Source organism: Leptonychotes weddellii, chromosome X (assembly GCF_054177405.1).
Source record: "Leptonychotes weddellii isolate Sample4059 chromosome X, ASM5417740v2, whole genome shotgun sequence".
NCBI lineage: Eukaryota > Metazoa > Chordata > Mammalia > Carnivora > Phocidae > Leptonychotes > Leptonychotes weddellii.
In genome coordinates this window covers 56943014-56965987 of record NC_138385.1, presented here as the reverse complement: position 1 = coordinate 56965987, position 22974 = coordinate 56943014, and the positions used below count along the sequence as shown (strand labels likewise).

General features: G+C 38.6%; 1 protein-coding gene across 7 annotated transcripts in view; it reads right to left on the bottom strand.

Annotated features, from left to right (window-relative positions):
* HDAC8 (histone deacetylase 8) overlaps window positions 1–22974 on the bottom strand; it is a 214312-nt gene that overhangs the window by 151318 nt on the left and 40020 nt on the right. For 6 of the 7 annotated variants that reach the window (XM_081808656.1, XM_081808663.1, XM_081808658.1 and 3 more), the window contains exons 5-6: window positions 17729–17836; window positions 2634–2746 (exon numbers count right to left, since the gene is read on the bottom strand). In XM_081808656.1, the coding sequence (XP_081664782.1) occupies window positions 2634–2746; window positions 17729–17836 (221 nt within the window). The remainder of the gene's footprint in view (window positions 1–2633; window positions 2747–17728; window positions 17837–22974) is intronic. The other variant, XM_081808659.1, reaches the window with a different exon arrangement.

Sequence of the window (22974 nt, the reverse complement as noted above, 5' to 3'; positions counted from 1 at the left end):
GCTATTTGTATCTCCTCTCGTGGGAAATGCCATTAGGTATTGTTAGCAAATCACACTTTAAAAAAGGGACACAGACAGATAGGTGGACGGTATGGGGCTGAGTGTGAAAGAGAACAGTGGTTAGGTAAACAAAAGGAGGTGAAAGAAAGTGAGGACAGGCTAAGAGTGCTAGCGAAGCCACCACAGAATGCTAGTTATGGAATCATGGGAGATTTAAAATAAACCAAATGTGTAAGAGTTTGGAGGCAGGGCAGAGGTCACTGGAAGGGAGGTGCTGAAGAGGGGGAAATAAACTGAAATGAAACACACCATAAAAGTTGGGCTAAAACAGGAAACTCTAAATGGTGTAGAAATAACATTGCAAATGGAAAGAACGGTTTCAGGTGACAGTCATTTCATTCTTACGTGGTTCAATTAGAGTTGATTCTATTCTTGAGCTCTGAGACTAACAGTTTGAATTTCATAATCATTCATTCAACAAATATTTTACTGAACCACTGCTATATGCATAGTTCTGTTTGTTCAAGCCATTGTTCAGGACAGAAAGAAGTAAACAACTTGATCTCTGCTCTGGAGGAACTGAAAGTTTCTATGGGAGGAGAAGACATAGACACATTAAAGATTTAACTAACAATACAAGACAATATATAATTAAATAGCAAGTCAGCGATATAAACAATACAGGACTTGAGGAGGGGAGAGAACACTTGGGCTGGAGTGGTTAGGGCAAATGTGCTACTGTTGGAACTTGAACTCCTGGGGAGAACTTGGAGGAAAAAGCAAAACTAAGGAAAGAGTAATGCAAAGTCGGGGTGGGGGGGCACGGTGGGAGCACTGAGACATGTCTGGGGATCACTGAGTCGAGTAGCCTGGACAGCAGGTAGTGAGTGAGAAGACTGGCGAGAGGAGGCAAGGGCTCTTTCAGGCAGGCCTCAAAAGACAGGGCAAAGAGTGCAGACTTTACCTTGCAGAGCACTGCTTTTTAAAGTGTGGCCTGTGGACTGGCTGGACTGCAGCTAAAATGCAGCTTCTTGCGTTTCGTGACCGGACCTACTGAATCTGAGTATCTGGTGGACATGGCCCAGGAATCTGCATTTTAAAACAAGCTTCCTGGGGTCACCATGCTACATATGCGAATTTGAGAACCAGTGTTACAGGCCAAGGGTTAGCCGACCAAGGGGCTACATGGCAAATATTTTAGGCTTTGCCAAGCCTACATGGTCTCTACTACGTTTTTTTTTTCTTTATGACCTTGTAAGAATGTAAAAAAAAAAAAATTCTTAAATTGCTGGCCATACAAAAACAAGCCATGGGCCAAATGTTACCCTCGTTACAGGTAATAAGGAGCCTCTGAAGGTTTTTGAGCAAGGCTGTTTCGCGTTGGCTGAGGATTCAGATACTCAGTGGATGTGGTTCTCAAAGTGGTAAGTTGGTTGTTTTAACTCTTTTCTCTGTTACCTTTAATTTTCTGTCACCATTCCATGGAAGCATCCATCTAGATGAACTCCTTGGGGAGGTCTCCCCCACAATTTCTTCCTTCTTTTTCTGTTTTGGCAGGAGAGCTGATCCTATCCCCTGTCATATACTATTCTTTTCCTCACTTATGCCTTGATTATGTTAGTTTGTCTCCCAAAATCTCTGGAAACAGGGAAGCAGCCATCACTGGTGGGGAGGAGAGGAGGGGATACCCTTAATTAATTTTACTGGATAAGTGTTCCTAGGTCATCGGAAACATGTGTCACACACAGGATTTATTAAAGAAACAGCAAGTGGGTAACTGTCACTGAAGCTCTACATTCTAGATGGAAAGTACGTAGGAGGACTTGAGTAGCATCCTTCCAGTGAAATCCTATAAGGGGGCATTAATTGCATAAGGCAAATCAAGATTCTGCTGCTGTTAAAAGTTACACTAGGTGGGGGCGCCTGGGTGGCTCAGTCGTTTAGCGTCTGCCTTTGGCTCGGGTCATGATCCCAGGGTCCTGGGATCGAGCCCCGCATCGGGCTCCCTGCTCAGCGGGGAGTCTGCTTCTCCCTGTCCCACTCCCCCTGCTTGTGTTCCCTCTCTCGCTGTGTCTCTCTCTGTCAAATAAATAAAATAAAATCTTAAAAAAAAAAAAAGTTACACAAGGTGCCCTGAGTTTGTGCAGCAATAAATATTTTAGCAATACAAAGAAAGTGGCACAGATTCTGATCACTACATGAGTTGGTATCCCTATGGGCGAAAAATTCAGTGTTAGTCCATCATACACTCATTCAATCTTAAGAGTAGCAACAAGGCTGTCAGCTGTAACTGCCGATTTCACTTAGAATCTATGCAAGTGCCCTGAGGGAGGTGACTGAGCGCTGAGTATGCACTGGACAAGATTTCCACTTCTTACCGTTCTCTCCTGGAGAACTTTGCTGGTGGAGGAGAGGGGAGGGGAAATGACAGGAACCTGGTATTTTAAAGCATCTTGGTCAGCACAGGAGGAACTACGTCACTTAAAAGAATCTCTCTTCTACCTTACTTTAGGATTCTAGAAGAATTTCAATTGCAACAGGCATTTCTCCTTTTACCAGTCGCCTAGAAGCAGCTTTACTGATAAAAACCTTCTGGCCTAGCAGCAAAGCACCTTTGAAAGTGAAGGGCTTACCATCTCCATGGTGCAGATCCAAATCCACATAGAGAATACGGTCAAATTTCCGTCGCAATCGTAATATTCCCAGGACAGCATCATTGAGATAACAAAAACCAGATGCTTCATCTCTGTAAGAAAACAAGTTGCTACAGCCAACAGCCAAAAGCAATCCAAGGGAGTCTTTACAGCCAAGGCTCTAACCCTTGAGATCTATTCCCTTACAATTCCCCCTTCTTTTAAGAAAAACAAAAATCTACCTACACAGATTATATAGTAAATGGCTCAGAACGATCAGGGGATGGAGTGTTTTGGTAAACTACATATTCAGGTCAACTGGTAACATTTTCCAATTTAGGATCCCAGATTTTCAAAGAATTAGAATATTATAACTATATTGGACAAAACAGAGCTTTTCTCTAATGATTCAGGAATGATTTTGAAAACTTGTAGTACCCTGGGGTCATCATGATGAACGCTGATCATCACTTATAGGACTTTAAGAAAGCTAGAATCTAGAAGGGGCCTTGAAGACCATCTTGCTCAGCCAGATGTAGAAGATGATGGAGATTGGAGTCTCTGTACTGATCGTATGACATAACCTAGAAGTTGTTTCTTTCTTTTTTAAGTTTTTGCACTTGTTGCTCATAAAAGCTGAGTGTAAAATGGACAAATGCATAGCCTCCTGGGCGGCATGTGGTTGCCTTTCGGTAAATGTGATTATTAAGGGAGACTGAAGCAGCCTCCTCTAAAGTTACTGTTTCCTTCACTAAAATTGTCTTCAGTGACTTCACTGGTGTCCTTTAACTTTTCTGCTATTGGTGATACTGTGTCACTTTAACCTCTTGTCAACATTAACCTACTCCTCTATTAAGAGGGACCTACTCTTATTAGCCTACTCTTTTTATTAAGTTGCCAATAAGTCTTGTTGAGTAGATGTAAAAGAGCACTCTTTATCATCAAAAATGTATTATAGTTTATTTTTAAGGCCTCATCCTAAATGCTTCAATCTCTTCAGCTTCCACAGACACTTTAAATATCCAGCCCATTTCTTCCCCAAGTTCTCCCTGATATTTGACTTGAAATAGAATTCTAAGCATGAGCATCATTTAAAATAGCATCTTCAGTACTGAGATTGTAAGATCTTTCTAGTCCACAATGCATAAACTTCTTCATGAAATCTCTTCCATAATAACGTTTCATATTCTGAACAATACCCTGGTTCACAGGCTGAATCAATGAGACAGGTACATTGGCGAGCAGGAAGTTGGTAAAAAATATCACTGAGCATTGATTTTTCTCATGAAAGTGAACTCAGTGATCATCTAGCAAAAAATAGCTTGGCCTTAGATATGCACCTGGGAAGAAACCAATATGAGAAAAAGATTGGTCCACCCACGAATTCTCTGTAAATAAGTTTTGAAAGTTCCTGGATGCTGTTTTCCAATCATGAAAGGCTTACATTTTATAAGTCTACTGTCTTAACACAACAAAAAAGAGAAACATCAATAACTTTTGCATAGGTAAGACAGGACGTTAAGTGTTAGGCAAAAAGAGGAGTGTACAGCATAGGGAATATAGTCCACAATACTGTAATAACTTGGTATGGTGACAGATTGTAACCAGACTTATTGTGGGCATCATTTCGTAGTGCATAGAAATGTTGAATCACTATCATGTATACCTGAAACTAATAGGACATTGCATGTCAATTATACTTCAATAAAAAATAAATAAGTAAAGAGGAGGGAGAGGGGGAGGAGGAGAAATACAAATCAATACAGGACATACTTTTCCCCCTCAGAGCCTACAATTAAGTTAGGGAGACAAGTCATAAGCACAGAAAGACAAAACCAAAAAACAAACAAACAAGGCAAGCAGAAATAATATGGTATATAAAGAAGAATACCTGCCTCTAAAAAACCTCCTGGCCCCCTTCCTTTCCTCTGAGATGTTATTTGTTAACGATCATCCTCCCTATGACAATAGCTTAGATAATATTAATAATGATGATGTCTGTAATTCAGAAAGGCCTTTGCATGTAATATTTTCCTAATATGTTCTTAAAGGAGCTCTAGTCTCACTGGAGTATAGAAATAAGTGCTTAGATAAATAGAATATTCCTAAAATTCCCAGAAAATAAGGAAATTAAACTTTGAAGACTTTTAATGTACTAAAAGAATATTCCTTTAGAAACAAACTCAAATGTTTTAAGAATTCAAGTTGGCATAATTTAGGTAAATCTTTGGCAGACAAGACTAATTTAATAAATTTGGTTTACTAAAATTAGCTATGTCTTTTCTAATTTATCAGTGTTAAGTATAATATACATGTAGATTTTTGTTCTACTTGAGTATATTCTTCCTAAATTTATACAGGTTTACTAATTAAATGAGCTAACATTACTTCTACTAAATGTTTGAGACTATGACAAATGTAAATTTGTTTAGCCTAATTTAATCATTATTCTAACGAACTTTATTTCAACAGTAATTATGTTTTGTAGTACGTCAGCTTGAAGATAATTTACAAGATCTTTAGGTAACTGAAAACTTTGGGCTGATATTGAGTTAATGGATATCCATTAGATACCTATATCATTTCTAACTAAGAGAATGCATTAATTATAAGCATAATTTTGGGTTTATATGCTTTTGCTTCTTTATTTTTATATGCTACAGAGAAAAACTCATGTATTTGGGTCTGTTAATGAACATGTTCTTTTTGGCCACTTATAGAAATTGTACTATAAAGGATGTGTTTGCATATAGGAAATGGCAGAAGGTTCACAGAAAGGGAATTTTATTTGTTGAGATCAAAGTTGGCTAAGGTTTGATGGGCTTATTTATCAGATTTCCAAAAAGAACTTCAGTATCAAAAATTATATGCTGCTGGGGCACCTGGGTGGCTCAGTCATTAAGTGTCTGCCTTCAGCTCAGGTCATGATCCCAGCGTCCTGGGATCGAGCCCCGCATCGGGCTCTCTGCTCAGCGGGAAGCCTGCTTCTCCCTCTCCCACTCCCCCTGCTTGTGTTCCCTCTCTTGCTGTGTCCCTCTCTGTCAAATAAATAAAATACTAAAAAAAATTATATGCTGCTGCAGAGCTAGAGTTTGGTTTTCTCTTGGTTAAAATGTAATTTTTTTTGCATTATTGGCCTTCTCTTAATAACAGGCTATAAAGGTTTTGCTTCACTAAGTAATCCTCAATAACAGGCTGTAAAGGTTTTGCTTCACTCTCTAAGTAATCTTCCTCAATAAAAAAGATTTTGTGTCTTTCTAGAATAACCTTATATGGCTTATGTTGACTTTCTTATGGCCTTGATTATTTAAGAAAGCAAAGTCTTCTTACTTAGGAAAGAGATGAGGTTCTTTTTTCCTTTTTTGTAAGATTTATTTATTTATTTGTTTGAGACAGCTGGAGAGTGAGAGCCTGAGGGCTGGCTGGTGGGGGCGGAGAGCAGAGGGAAAGGGACAAGCAGACCGTGCTGAACAATGGACCCCAATGCGGGGCTTGATCGCAGGACTCTGAGAGCATGACCTGAGCCAAAACCAAGAGCCGGTCGTTTAACTGACTGAGCCACCCAGGCGCCCCGAGATGAGGTTCTTTATGGTCATAGTAGCTCCTATGTTTATGTTAAAAATCTTTCATCACGGTTTTGGTTAAATAGAGAACCAAGTAGCATTTTTCAGTGATCCATCATCTTATCTTAATCGAATCCCAGAAGGCCCTGGAAAATCACAAAAGATTTGTTCTTTCACCTTATATAAATAGACGTGCTAGAAATAATTGGGTTTATTTGTTATGTTACTATTGATGAGATGCACAGGAAGAGTTGCCAAATCAGAAGAGATGCTCAGCTTTCCCAAGGTTAAACTGGTATAGGCAAATTGTTATTAATATAAATATTTCAGAAATTGTATATTGTATAGGAAGTTCCTAAAGATCCATCGATGTCCTCACTGGCCATGATTTGTTTCTATTTGTCAGAGTCATTATGCTGCTTTGCCAGATTTTAGATGACTACAGTAGAGTGTTTTCAGTGGTAATTTAAAAGTTTTTTTAATGTTAACTTGGTTTCAACTTTTCTTCTTTATTGTGAATCTCACATCTGCTAGGTCATTATTTTCAATTGGGGATTCTCAGTATTTACCTATGGGATTTTATAAATATATAGATGTTTAAGACCTACTCCAGTTAACTGAACCTCTTTACTTGATATTCTTGATATATTTTGGGGATATTCTAACTGTATGCTTGGTGTGTGTATATATATATATATATATATATATATATATATATATATACATGTATATATATATCAGGATTATTATAGGTTATATTTAAGGCTTTTTGTCTCTATAACGATTATGTTCATGCATTTTTATAAATTAGATATAATACCCTCTCTTCTTTGGAAATAGGGTTAATCATTATGTTTATGAATATTCTAAAAACTTTTTTGGGATTGACTTTTATATTGTTTTGCATGCCACAGAAAGGACTACATGTCCTTGTCAGTTGCATTATTGTTGTTGTAATGAATTCTCATCAGATCTTTCATTTTTGAAAATGATCATAGCAAGTTAACCAAAGCTTTTGTACGTCCTTTGCTATTTACAGATGGTTTTGTTGTGTTTTCGTCTGATGTGTCCCTGAGAGCACTTGCAATCAGGTACAAGCTAAAGTGCTTCATCTTCAACAAAGAACGGCTTTCTCAGAGCCCCATGGAAAATGATTTTGCCAAATATTGAGTACAGGCTTTTTATGGTATAGCTGAAATGACTTTGAGACCATATCAATGAACTGAGTCAGGATTTCAAGAACTCTAGTTGATAAGTAGACAGGTTAGTGAGACCGCTGCTGCAAGGTCGAGTGGAACAAAACTAATTACACAGACCTGAATGAAACTGATGAGGGATGATTGTGGATTTTGTTGAGAATATTACTGATGTTTTAAAGCAGACAGACCCATAAATAAGAGAACAAACGGATGGTTGCCAGATGGGAGGGGTGCGGGGATGGGCAAAATGGGAGAAGAGGAGTGGGAGGTACAGGTTTCCAGTTGTAGAATGAATAAGTCATGGGACTAAAAGGCACAGCGTAGGGAATGTAGTTGATGATTTTGTAATAGTGCTGGATGGTGACAGATGGCAGCTATGCTTGGGGGGAGCAAAGTGTAACCTATGGAGTTGTAGAATCACTAAGTTGGACACCTGAAACTAATGTAACGTCATATGTTAACTATGTTTCAATTAAAACAAAGACTATTGCTGATGTTTTAATGTTCTGATTTCCGGATGTATAAGGGACTCATTTCTCTTTTTTCTTATGCTATCTGTAACTCACAATAATTTAGTAAACCAGGCTTTTTGCAAACAGAAATGACACACTTGTAAATGATACCTCATTGCCCCTGCCTGAGCCCTCCAGGATTCAGAAACTCTTGTTGAGCATTCTGATTTCCATAGTAATATAATTATTTGTATAGGTTCAATAAGAATTATCTGTCCTACCTGTTATCAGGACGTGACTGGAAACATTGGTTATATAACCAACGCCTTGCCTGGAATGTCATATTGGTCAATGATGCTCACTGAATCAGATATGATCAAACACTTTTAAGGAAGTTAAGGTTGACTTTATTGAGCAATGCATACAAAGCCCTCTTGGGAAAACTAGCCTGGTACCTGGTACCTGGCTTACAGAGTTCCCAGTCTTACAAGCGAGTAAGGAAGGTTACTTCCTGGCAAGCCCTTGAAGCTTAGGATATCTTGGAGATCCCAAGAAGAGAGGAACTGTCCCAAATTCATAAACACTGCCGATAAAATCCCCTTAGCTTGGCTTCCTAGCTTTAACGGGCTTTTAAAATTTCCAAGTGAGATTTCTTATGAAAACTTCCAGCAAAACAAGCTTAAGAAGGTCCAAATGGTAAATTACCATTCTTGCTGCACCTAGGTAGATAATCAGGCTAAATCTGATGAGGCCAATTTTTATTTTTAAGTATTTGTTATTGAGGTAAAATGTACATAATATTAAAATAACCATTTTAAACTCTATAACTCAGTGGCATTTAGTACATTCCTAATATTGCACAACTTCCACCTCAATTTAGTTCCCAAACATTTTCACACCTCAAAAGAAAACCCTGCACTAATTAAGCAGTCATTCCGTTTCTCCCTCCTGCTGGCCCCTGACAACCTTCAGTCTGTATTCTGTCCCTACAGATTTACCTATTCCGGATATTTCCTGCAAGCGACATCATACCCTATGTGATCTTTTATGTCTGGCTTCTTTCTCTTGGCATAATGTTTTAGGGGTTCATCCATGTTGTAGCATGTGTCAGTGCTTCATTCCTTTTTATGGCCGAGTAATATTCCATTGTATGGCCATACCCCATTTTGTCTATACATTCATCTGCTGATGGACATTTGGGTTGTTTCTACCTCTTGGCTTTTGTGAATAGTGCTGCTATGAACATGTGTGTACAGGTGTTTGAGTACCTTTTCTCAATTTATTTGGATATATACTCAGGAGTGAAATTGCTAGGACATAATGGTAATTCTATGTTTAACTTTTGAAGACAGCCAAGCTGTTTTCTATGGCAGCTGCACCATTTTACATTCCCACCAGCAGTATACGAGGGTTCCAATTCCTCTGCATCCTCATCAACACTTGTTATTTTCTGTTTTGCTTTTTCAATTCTAGCCATGCCTAGTGGGTATGAAGTGGTGTCTTATTGTGAATTTAATTTGCATTTCCCTGATGACTAATGATGTCAAACATCATTTTGTATGCTTGTTAGCCATTTGTATATGTTCTCTGGAGAAATGTCTATTCAAGTCCTTTGCTCATTTTTAAATTGGGGCTTTTTGTTGTTGAGCTGTCTGAGTTCTTTATATATTCTGGATACCAGACGCTTATCAGAAATATGATTTGCAAATATTTTCTCCCATTTTGTAGGTTGTCTTTTCACTTTCTTGCTAACAACGTACTTTGATACACAAAAGTTTTAAATTTTGGTGAACTTCAATTTATCTATTTTTTCTTTTGTGGCTTGTGGGACCAGATACCTTATTTTGAGTTCAAGAATAATCTTTCTTTGAGATTATCTTTGATAAAAAGGGACATGACTGTTCAGAGAAATTTTGTGTTTTAAAGGAAAACTCTGTGTCATCTATAGCACACCATTCCAGGTATTCAGAATCTAGTTATTGTCTTTGAGCTATCATCTCTTCATAAACTGCAGGTTACTGATGAGTATGCAAACTTTGTCTTCTCTGGTAGAGATATAATTGACTTCCCCATGCGGAAGAACCAGTTTGGGTATCTACTTGGAAACTGGACTGGACCTGGTTACCCTGCCCAAATTGTTGATCCTTACTAAATTTTCTATTCTTCCAGTGTTCTTCAATATCTGGCTAATATCCTCCAAATGAACTTTTCCAATTTTTCTTCCTCTCACCTGACTTGGAGTCACCAAGGACTAAAACTTGACGGCCCAAGTCCCTATCAGGACCCTGTGTTGCCTTATAGCTTCGTCTTTTCTCTGGGATCTGAAGCAGTCCTGCAAGCTAAAGCCCAATGACTCAATATAAATCTGAAAGAACTGGTCACCACAGCAGACCACGTATGACTGGAATTCTCCTTGAACAAGCTGCCACCTAGAACACGAAGGGTGTCTGAAGAAATGCTCAGGTCATGCATGTCCTTCTATGAGAGGTAACCTAGACTACGGACAGTGTCACCAAGAACACTGACATCTTTGCTCCATGAGTGGTGCTGCAAAACAGATTTTCCTCCATCGATGTATTAGAATCCACTTGACTGGTTACCTTCAGGGTTCAATTCTTGGCTGGCTCTTTTCTGTAATATAATCTTTTATATTATTTTTTTTTCCATTTTAGTCTTCCCTCTTTAAAGATGTCTGAACTCCAAACCCTACAACAACTGACTTTTGCCACTACCTCTCAACAGATTGTTCAACTAGTTTTAAAGGAGCAGCTAAGAGTGCTCAAGAGACTATTTCTTAGACCCTGCTTCAGCATACTCAGGAGGTTTACCATTACCTCTGAGCTGCTTGGCGATAATACTCGTCTTGAACAAAAGGGGAAAATGACATTGTTGAAGTTTATCTGAGCCCTATGCGCCCCAGAAAGCAGTAATGTTTAAGAACCTTGGCCCCTTTTGTTTTCCAGGAAAAGGTGAATTGCAAGGTACCATCCTACCCCAGCATATTACTTTAAAATAATACCCATCTCCATCTTTCCCGATGACTCCCATAAGACTTGCAGATGACTCCCTTGTTTACCTGTCTCTGTAAAGCCCCAGGCTCCCTTGCTTTTCTTTGAGATATTCCTTATTCATAAATGTTCTCCCTATTGCAATAGCTGAATAAAATCATTTCCTCATCGTGCAGGGCATTTCTCTTTCACATCATCAACATAAATGTATTCAGAGGATAGATCAGGTTCAGCAAACATACGTCTGAAAACTCTGAGAAACGTGTCTGCAGCACTGTGGTTAGGAAATTTTTTTAAAAAGTAAGCTCTACACCCAATGTGGGGCTTGAACTCATGACCCTGAGATCAAGAGTCATATGCTCTACCAACTGAGCCAGCCAGGTGCCCCAGGCAATATTTTTTTTCTTTACCAGAAACATTTAGCTTCTTAAATGCCCTGGTGAACTGTAAACCGCAAAGTCAATTTTTAAGAAAAAGCACAGGGCCCAGTCAACTGCATTTACTCACATGTATTTGCTGTTTTTATGTCCATTAGGCCACAGATCAGGGATGCCTGGATCTTGAATGACATTAAGACATTTTTTTAAAACATCAGGTGGCTACCTCACCCAGGCAGAGCCAGATACCTGCACTGTTCAACAGCTGCACTGTTACTGGCAAAGATTTTGCAACATTTTTTTTGTTCAGTCCTGGCATCAAAATTCAGCATCATAGATTTCCAGTGTTTACTTATTTGGCCCTTCCTATTTTCTCTTTTAGTGGTAGCATAACTCTTATAATTCTTTACTTTCATTATAGCTATTTTGGAACCAGCCGGTAGTATGGTTTGGCTTTTCTCTGTTGTTGGCATATAATAAAAATAACGGACAACATTTATTGAGTGATGATCCTGTGCCAGGAACTGTCCTAGGTGCTTTCAATGTGTTAACTCAATCAATTTTCACAGCAGCCCTGTGAGGTAGATACTATTATTATTTCCATTTTAAAAATGAGGAAACTAAAACAGGGAGATTAAGTATCTTGTCCAAAGTCATGTAGGTAGGAAGTGGTTGATCTTGAATTTGAGTTTAGGCAGTCTGGCTCTTCTGCACATAAGCTTAATCACTTTGGTAAACAGCTATGATATACTTCTGTCAACATTTGTTGCTTTTCCTCTCCTTCATAATTTCTTCCACCTCTCCTTCATGCCTATTCCTGTTTCCGTTTCATTTATAATGTTGCTGAAATTAGTCTATCTGGTCAGTTTCCTCCTACCTCTTCGCTTATCTTTCGTGCACCACTTTACTACCTTTTCTGTTCACCTCCCTCCCCTTTGCCATTTTCTAACTTGCATTTAGAAGCTTTTTTTTTTTAATTTTATTTATTTATTCATGAGAGACAGAGAGAGAGAGGCAGAGGGAGAAGCAGGCTCCCAAGGAGCAGAGAGCCCGATGTGGGACTCGATCCCAGGACCCTGAGATCATGACCTGAGCCGAAGGCAGACGCTTAACCATCTGAGCCACCCAGGTGCCTGCATTTAGAAGCTTTTTGGTCAAAAAAGGAACTGCCACAGATCCTTCTAGTAGCAACTTTTCTCTCCAGGTTTCTCCTACAATATCTCACCAAACTTCAATCCTTTTCAACTTTCAGGTTATGTGGATTTGGAATAAAGGGTTTTTTTTTTTTTTTTTTTAAATCCCCCCCAAAAGGCAAGTAAGTGACCCAGGGCCAAATTTGTACCAACTGACTTCGTGGTGGTCCTCTCCTCTATAAACCCAATTTAGCTACTGTCCTAGCACCTTTGGATTTAGAAGTTATACAGGAATATGTGTGAAAAAGGATCAGGTCAAGAAGGCTCTACTTGTTAATAGAAACAAATCCAGTAACTGTGTGACAAAACTGAAAATGTTATCCAGGAAATAAAATAAATGTGACAGCAGCATAATTCTACACAGTTCTCACTCTTTCCACACCATTTGACATGATAAGCAGTCTCTATTAAAGACAAATGAAGGCTTGAGAGAATAGAAATATGGTAATATTTGCCTGAAAATGAATCAAGAAAAGGGACTATGAATTCATTATGGTGAAAAGTGCTGGAAGGCCACTTTCAGAATTCACAGACCATATTTCCCTTTGGATAATTATATAGTCTAAGGTAAATGAATGGGAGAAGTATAAAGCAGTTCTATTTACCGCCAAGAACCTTAGCTAGTTTATAAACAAAACCTAACATTTGCACTACAGAAGAGTCAAAGCGGTGACTAGGTCCCTGATAATTGCTGTAAGATTAATTCAGTTAGGGAATAAATTGAAGCGACAGGTCAAGATGAACTCAATCTACTTGTTGTTTCCTTTGGACATGCAAAGTCTCATTTTTTGGATCTAAGCTTTTTAGCACATTTTTCTCTGATGACATAGAATTTTCATGTTCTAAACTATGGTTTTATTCAGTCAAGTATAGATTAGCAAGTCAACATCTTCACTTGGCTAGTGAATTTTTCTTTTATATCACTCTGCTTTTAGGGAAGGAAGTAAATGAGAAGAAACCAAACAATTTCCCAAATTTCCCAGCGTATACCCCAGGTTCAGTCCAGATTTAGTCAATATCCAGGATTTTTGGTGATCTTATCCAATTAGAATCAAGGGTTTGCAGAAATACTGTGTAACTCTAAGTGATAGTAGCAAGATTCAATCAGGTCTGGTCTACTGTGCTTACTAAGGCAGAAAGCTATAGACACATTTTTTTTTTAAAGGTTAAAGAATATGTTTAAAACAAATAAAAAGTCTGGTGCAACTGTTCCCTAAACCAGAAAAGTCCATTAACCAGAACATTCCATTCCTGAGCATTCTGGTTAATCAAAAAAATTACTTTTTACTTTAAGCTCTCAATTAATGAACTTAAAAGCCTCAATGGTTTAGACATCAATACTGAGTTGAGGAATTCAATGTACTCTCTTCCTCCACAAGAAAAATAACATTTTATGAATAACTGATGGAAACCGTGTCTGCTCAACCTTTCCAGTTAAATAGAAAAAACACAAAAGCACTGGCAAAGCAGCTGTCTCAGGCTTAATATATATGTATTTGTATTTCTGCACCTGGTCTTGGCACACAAGATGAGTGTCTCAGGAGCCAAAGACTTTATGTGCTTGCATCCCCAACCTACGTAATATACCCCATTAAATTGGCTGGAGTTTATGTTAGGTGTGGATAGGAGGAAATGCCATTCTGCTCAGTGAACTGATCACAACCTCTGCCGAATCAGGAGAGAGGGAAGAGTGCTTGCTTTAAAAATGCAGGGAATGCTTTTCAGACTTTCTGGCTTCTGCTGATGCAAATCTAGGGTAATTTTTTGACATCCAAGAAAAACATATGGGAGCTCCTCAAATGTCCTTTGGCTATAGGATTAAGCCCCTCGACAAATTTTACCATGTATTACTGAAATTGTTCAAAACTTGGATTGAAAACACCTAGGGTTGTTGTCATGTTATATCTATGTTAATTATGGTATCAAAAAGACAAAATATAAAAGGTGGAACACTATTTTTTACACCTTTTCTGCAAACAAATGACTAGCTACATTCTGAAATTTTGTTCACAATTATAATATACATATATTCTACTCAATAGTTTTCAGCTGTAGATTGTGATTTCCTAGCAAAATGATAATTATTTCTATTTTATACAGAGGGAACTTTCATAATTTACCTCATATTTATAAGAAGGTGTCAAGCGCAAGGCAGGGAGTAAAGGGGCCTGGCTGGCACTCGTAGGCCTGGCTGAACAAGACTCAGAATCATTTTGGCCACCCCCAGAAAATGAGCCTTGAAATATAACATTACTCCTAGTCCCCAGTAGTACTGTGGCCTTCCTCTGATACCTCAGTCTTGGCAGTCTGCCTAAGAGGGGACACCGTATGCGATCAATCCACAGGAGGGTGCTGAGGACTCATTCTGTGCTCTGTCTCTGTACTAAGGGTTGTGGACAATGCAAGATGTCCTGGACCCTGCCCTTCAAAAGATTATGACTGAGTCAAATCGAGCTGTAAGATAAGACAAATACATATTTAAAAAACCCATAAGATGTGCATGAATAAGTGTGAAATTATATGGTATAGACTATGTTTTTCTCAACTTCCAGCCACCTAGCCCTAACCTGGAAGCTTTCTTCTAAGAGGCTCAGAGGACATACGATCTCATTTACTCCCATTAGCTCCATATGAAGTAAGGGAAGAAATGGCTATTCCTCTTTTACAGTTGAAAAACAAAAATGATTTCTATCCCAGGGTACTTAGGGAATTGGCCACATACTATAGAGCTTCTAGGGGTCCTATATTCCTCCCAGTGTTCCCTTCTTCTTTTTTTTAAAGATTTTATTTATTTATTTGACAGAGAGAGACACAGTGAGAGAGGGAACACAAGCAGGGGGCAGTGGGAGAGGGAGAAGTAGGCTTCCCGCGGAGCAGGGAGCCCAATGTGGGACTCGATCCCAGAACCCTGGGACCATGACCTGAGCCGAAGGCAGTTGCTTAACGACTGAGTCACCCAGGCGCCCCCAGTGTTCCCTTCCTATCATACACTTTACACTGCTTATTGTAAGTTTCTAAAGCACAATTCTGACAATGTCATTACCCTGCTTAAAAACCCCTCAAGGAGTCCACGTGCCTATACGAAAAAAGACCCTTTCTTTAGCATAGTACACAACGCCCTTCATGGTCTTGGCCGGGCCTACTTCCTCAAGTCTCTTATCTCACCATTCCCCTCAAGTACTTAGAATTTAACCACATTAAACTTTTCTCCCTATCCCAAACACAGTATATTCTCTAAGTCTCTGGGGCTTTGCGCGTATGTAGTCTTGGATGTTGAATGACTTCCATCTCCTCTGCCAACCTCTTACCCATCCTTTAAGATCTGGCTGTGAAGACGGCCCTGAAGTTCCACCTTCCTTTTGCAGGCAAAGAAAGTTGATTCCTTTTTTGTACTCCAGCAGTTTATTTAAACCTCTACCACAGTACTTATCAGACTGGCTTGCACATGATTACTTCCTGTACCTGTCTCGTCCACTAGACTTTATAAACTCTTTGAGAGCAAGGACTGTATCTCTTACTCATCTTTATACCTTCAACACCTAGCACAGTGCTTAGCACATGGCAGGCTCTGAAGAAAACATTTTTTTTTTAATTTTAAAGAATTTATAGGAATGATGAAATGTCTAAAGAATGGAGAATAGGATTCATATTTTTTACCTTGAATAAACGAAAAATAATGTTCAGATTATACATTTACAAATTCAAATGTGATAAACTAGAAAAACACTGGGCCTGATCAGTACCCAAATCAGGAAATTTTAAGGATCCATGACGCATTGCTCCCCTCCTTCTCCCCCGCCGCCCCGAAGAACAAACAAACAAATAGAGAAACAAAGCATGGATTTAGGTAGAAGCTGATTCTGGATCTAGAGACATGTCATTAGTTTGTTTGTTTGTTTTTTTAATGTGTGATAAAATAGGGAGCTTTGCATTAAATATATCCAAAAAATAAAGTTAGATGTGGCAGTTTTGTTTGGTAGACACACTTAAAATTGAAATGACTTGAATCAATTGGCAAAGTGGGTAGATATCACTAGGGTGAAATTTAATACTGAAACAAAGAACCGATGTGAGACAAACAAGGAGAGTGGAAGATAGCTGTAAGGTCATATTTGAAGTGGTTCTCAGTACCGCAGCACAGCGATAGACTCCCGGGAGACTGCACAGACCATCTTGATGCTACGAAATAAAAACCTAGTGCTTCAAACCAATGGACAGGCTTTAAATGTAGAAAGAACCATCTGGTGGTACGTTTGTCTCTGTAGTGACAAACACATGCACAGATAGCGATTGCTGTCCATTGTGTCATCTTTAAATATTGAAGACAGAGATGTAACAATGGCATGAAGGAATATCAAGATATGCATGTTCAGGCATAGGTTAGATCTGTAGCTCTTTTTTTTTTTTTTTTTTTAAGTCAGCTCTATGCCAAATGTGGGGCTTGAATTCATGACCCGGAGATCAAGGGTCACATGCTCTACTGACTGAGCCAGCCAGGCGCCCCAGATCTGTAGTTTTTAAAGTTCTCTTGAGCAGCAGACTGTTTTTTTTTTTTTAAATGAATTTTTATGTGGAATCCCAATATAGAAAACAAACAAAATCAACACTGCTCTGGTTAAAGCGTGAGTGGACACTTGGGGGCGGGGGTTCCAGAACCCTATATACTTAGCTACCCCTTTACTTCCTGTAGTTGCCACTGAGACATCTTAAGGAATCCTGGGATAGATACTGCAGAAAGGTCTCTACATGGAGAGAGAGATTAGAATAGATGACTTCTGGTTCTTCCTGACTCTGAAAGTCTATAATATGATAATCCTCTCTCTAATATTCAAGATCAGTCAGGAAATCAGGATTTTATTCCACTATGGAAGAGTCCAGTAGAGGACAATACAAATAACTAAGGGTTTGAGAAATAATCTTAATGATTACTTATTGGGCACAGGTAACAAAAGAGGTCTATCCCTTCCTTCCTCCCTCAACATATAAATTTGTACTGAGCACTCACTCTGTTCTATATATACTCTGGGAATAAAGATGAACAGATCATACAGATAAGCCTATTCTCAAGGACTTCACAGTGTGTGTGTGTGTGTGTGGGGCAGGCTATGTGGAAGCAGGTGAAAAATACAAAAACAAACAAGAAAACAACATCCTGTGACAAGTGACATCACAAAAATAACACACAGTAATGTGATAGAGAGTAACAGGGTGTGTGTGAGCGTTACTTCAGATAGGTTGGTCAGGAAAGATTCTCTGAGTAGGTGATATTTAGACAAAGACCTGAAAAGTGAAAAGAAACTCACCCATACTGAGATGGAGAAGTCTTCCAGGCAGAGAGAACAGCATTGCAAAAGCTCTGAGGCAGGAAAGAACTTCCTTGGCCTATTTGAGAAGCTGAAAGGCCAGTGTGGCTGGAACACAGTTAATGAAGGAGAGCAGTACAAGATGAGTTCTGATGGGACCAAATCACAGGGGCCGTCACAAAGAGTGTGGCCTTTATCCTTAGTGAGATAGGAAGCCTTTGGAGGGTTGTGAGCAGAGGAGGGGTAGGATCTGATTTAAACTATCGTTTATTCCATGAAGGGATGTTGTACAGGTCATCCCTGGCACAAGGAAAATGAGCTGAACTGCATTGGGAGAAATTTGGTAGCACAGAGGAAATTTGGAAGAATTGTTGCCAAGAGAGGTTGAAGAGTTTTGTTTTATGGCATAAAGCTAATTTCTTGGCATGATTTAACAAGCAGCCAGAAAGATAATTTCTTTAGCCTTCTCACAGCTGTCAGCTTTGAGAATTTATCCTTGGTGTCACAGTCACTGGGAGAGCTGAGGCTCATATTTAAGTCTCCTCTCAATGCTTCTTTCACTAAATTAATTGCTTCTAAATTGCTTACAGCAAAGCAGCGAAAGATGGCAGAAATACAGTACTTCCTTTTTCAAAGACTCCTGAAAATGTGATTTTTCTCTGTTAAGAACCTACCTTAGTACTTGCTTATGAGTTAGTTTACCAGCCAGTTTCCTCCTGGCATCTGAACCTCAAATCCCAACCTTAAGTCAGTCTGGCCACCTGTTTTTTCTGTTCCCAAAGCTAGGATGGTCAAGTGCTATTGGAACAAACCATGTAACTGCAGGGGTACCCCATTACACATTTATGGTTCCCAATCACAGGTGGGTCTTCAAGGCTGCTCAGTAATAATTTACTTCCCTATAGCTGTCTCTTTCTCACTCCTTACAATGGATACTACAATCTCACTAAGACCCAAGAGCTCCTGATCATAATTCCATTGCATTCACAATAAAATCCAAAGTCCTACCATGGTCCACAAGGCCTTGCATGACATGGCCCTTATCAATTCCTCTGTCCTCTCCTGCCCCTGTCCTCATTACTGACTTTGCTCCGGCCACAATGGCCTTCTTGCTCTTCCTAAGAACATCAAATGGATAATGGTGTGCATCTGCAGTTATATGGTTTGCTTCTGAGGAACCTCCAGATTGTTTTCCAAAGTGGCTATACCATTTTACATTCCCACTAGCAGTGTGTGAGGGTTATAATTTCGCCTGTCCTCACGTGCATTTGGCATCATCTGTCTAGTTGATTCTAGCCATCCTGGTGGGTGTGAAGTGGTATCTTACTGTAGTTTTGCTCTGCGCTTCCCTAATGACCAATGATGTTGAACATCTTTCCATGTGCTCATTGGCCATTTGTACATCTTCTTGGTATAAGGATCTATTCAAGTCCTTTGCCCATATTTTAACTGGGCTATTTGTCTTTTTATTGCTGAGTTGGAAGAGTTCTTTATATATTCTGGACACAAACCTCTGAACAGATACAGGCACATCCGTTTTATTGCACTTTACTGTGCTCCACAGATAATGACTTTTTTAAAAACAAATTGAAGGTTTATGGTGGAAACAGCGAGAGAACTAGAATTAGAAGTGGAGCCTGAAGATGCGACTGAATTGCCACAATCTCGTGATAAAACTTATGGACAAGGAATTGCTTCTTATGGATGAGCATAGAAAGTGGTTCCTTGCGATGGAATCTACTCCTGGTGAAGATGCTGTGTAGACTGTTGAAATGGCAACAAAAGATTTAGAATATTACATCAACTTAGTTGATAAAGCAGCGGCAGGGTTTGACAGGATTGACTCTAATTTTGAAACAAGTTCTACTGTGGGTAAAATGCTATCAAACAGCCTCATGTGCTAGAGAAATCGTTGAAAGGAAGAGCCCATATTGTGTGGCAAACTTCATCATTGTCTTCTTTTAAGAAACTGCCACGGCCACCCCAACCTTCAGCAGCCACCACCCCAATCGGTTGGCAGCCATCGACACTGAGGCAAAACCCTCCACTGGCAAAAAAGAGTATGACTCACTGAAAGCTCAGATGATGGTTAGAATTTTTTAGCAATAAAGTGTTTTTAAATTAAATATATACATTTTTTTAGACATAATTTGTTATTGCAAACTTGGAAGACTACAGTATAAACATACATTTTTATATGCACTGGGAAACCAAAAAAATTCACTTGACTCCCTTTATTGTGATATTTGCATTACTGCAGTGGTCTAGAACAGAACCTGCAATACCTCCAAGGTATGCCTGTGTATGATTTGGAAATGTTTTCTCTCATTCTATTGGCTGTCTTTTCACTTTCTTGATGGTGTTCTTTGAAGCCCTGGAGGACTTAATCTTGATGAGGTCCAATCTATTTTTTTCTTTTGTTGCTTGTGCTTTTGGTGATACATCTAAGAAGGCTTTGCCAAAGCCAAGGTTATGATGATTTACTCCAATGCTTTCTTCTAAGAGTTTTATAATTTTAGCTCTTACATTTAGGTCTATGATCTATTTTAAACTGTTATGTATGGTAGGAAGTAGAGGTCCAAATTCATTCTTTTGCATGTGGATCCGGTTGTCCCAGCACCATTTGTTGAAAAGACTATTCTTTCCCTATTGAATTGTCTTAGTACCTTTGTCAAAAATCAATTGACCATACATGTGAGGGTTTATTTCTGGACTCTCAATTCTATTCCATTGATCTATATGTCTAACCTTATGCCAGCACCACACTGTCTTGATTACAGTGTGAGTCCTCCAACTTTGTTCTTTCTCAAGATTGTTTTGGCTTTCTGTAGGTCCCCTGCATTTCCATATGTATTTTAGGATCAGCTTGTCAATTTCTACAAAAAGCCAGCTAGGATTTTGTAGGGAGTGTGTTGAATCTGTAGATCAACTTGGCAGTGTTGCCATCTTAACAATATTAAGTTTTCTGATCAACGAACACGGGATCCCACTACACATTATTTATATGATTCACAGTTACAAGGAACTAATGTGTAACAGACAATTTTTAAAGGTGGGATCAAAGGAATTTTTTTGCGGCTTTATTAAGATATGATTTAGATACCATAAAATTTATCCATATTAAGTATACAATTCAATGATTTTTAATAAATTTACTGAGTTAGGCAGCCATCACCATAATTTAGTTTTAGAACATTTTTATCCCTCCAGTAAGAGTCCTCATACCTGTTACAGTTAATCCCTATTCTTACCCCCAGAGCCAGGAAACTACTAACCTACTGTCTGTATAGATTTGTCTTTCTGAACATTTCATATAAATGGAATTATACCTTATGTGGTCTTTTCTATCTGGCTTCTTTTACTTAGCATATTTTTTCTTTTTTTAAAGATTTATTTATTTTGAGAGAGAGAGAGAGGGAGAATGCATGAGCCGGGGGAGGGGAAGAGGGAGAGAGAGAAAATTTCCAACAGACTCCCTGCTGAGCACGGAGCCTGATGTGGGGTTCAATCTCACAACCCTGAGATCATGACCTGAGCTGAAACCAAGAGTTGGATGCTCAACTGATTGAGTCACCCAAGCGCCCCTACTTAAGATAATTTTTTAAATTAATAGAGCTTTCTAGGACAGTTTTAGATTTACAGAAAAACTGAACAGATAGAACAGAGAGTTTCCATATACCCTCTCCCCCACATATAGTTTCCCCTATTAACATCTTGCATTAGCCTGGTACATTTGTTGCAATACTGATATATTATTATTAAAGTCCATAGCTTACATTAGGGTTCACTCTTAGTGTTGTATGAGTTTTGACAAATATATGATGTCATGTAGTCACAATTACAGAATCATACAGAATAGTTTCACTGCCCTAAAAATCCCCTGTGCTCTGCCTAAGTATTCCTCCCCTCCTCTCCAACCCCCTGGTAATCACTAATTTTTTTTTTTTACTCTCTCTATAGTTTTGCCTTTTTCAGAATGTCAGATAGTTGAAGTCATACAGTATGTAGTCTTTTCAGGTTGGCTTCTTTCACTTAACAATATGCATTTAAAATTTCTCCATTTCTTTTTGTGGCTCGATAGCTCAATTTTTAAAATTTCAGCTTTACTGAGGTGTAACTGACATACAAAATTGTAAGATATTTAAAGTGGACATTGTGGTGATTGGATACACATACACATTGTGAAAGGAGAGCCTCCATCTAATTAACACATCTATCATCTCACATATTTATCTTTTTTTTGGTGAGAATATTTAAGTTCTAACCTCTTAGCTAATTTCAATCCTACAATACAGGATAGATCATTTTTTTTATTGCTGAATAATATTCCATTGTATAGATATAACAGTTTACTTATCCATTTACCATTGATGGACATCTTGGTTGCTTCTAAATCTTGGCCATTATGAAAAAAAAAAGCTGCTATAAACATTTGTGTGCAGGTTTTTGTGTGGACATCAGTTTTCAACTCAATTGGCTAAATACCTATGAGCACGATTGCTGACCATAATATTTTTGAGGCTCATTCAATTTGTCACATGTATCAGTATTTCATTCCTTTTAAAATCCTTGAATAGTATTCTATTATATGGACATACTACATTTTTTTATCCATACACTAGTTGATGGAAATTTGAGTTGTTCTCACTTTCTGGTTATTATGAATAACCAAACAGAATAGAGCAGAATAGACAAGCTATGAACACTTATGTGCAAGTCTTTGTGTAGACATATGTTTTCATTTCAATTGGGAGTGGAATTGGTGGTATGTATGATAAATTTATGTTTAACTTATTAAGAAACTGTTAAACTGTTCTCCAAAGTGTCTGTTAAAATAAGCCTTGCACCTGCCCTGCTGTCTCCCTCCAACCGTGGAGATCCTTCTCCTAGTCCTCAGATCAATTTCCTGGGTGTTCCAAGTGATCTGACCTCAATATGGCTGTGTTATAGGGACAAGGAAAGCTTAGGGTCCCCCTACTTCTCCACCATCTTAACTCCCTCCCCCTAAACTGTTCTCCAAAGTGTCTGTACCACTCTACATTCCCACCAGAAACATATAAAGGTTCCTGTTTCTCGACATCTTTGCCAACATATACTGTCTATCTTTTTTATTACAGCCATTCTAGTGGGTGTGTAGTGGTATCTCATTGTGGTTCTAATTTGCATTTCCCTATGATTAACGATATTGAGCATGTTCTCACATGCTTATTAACTATTCATATATTTTCTTTGGTGAAATGTCTATT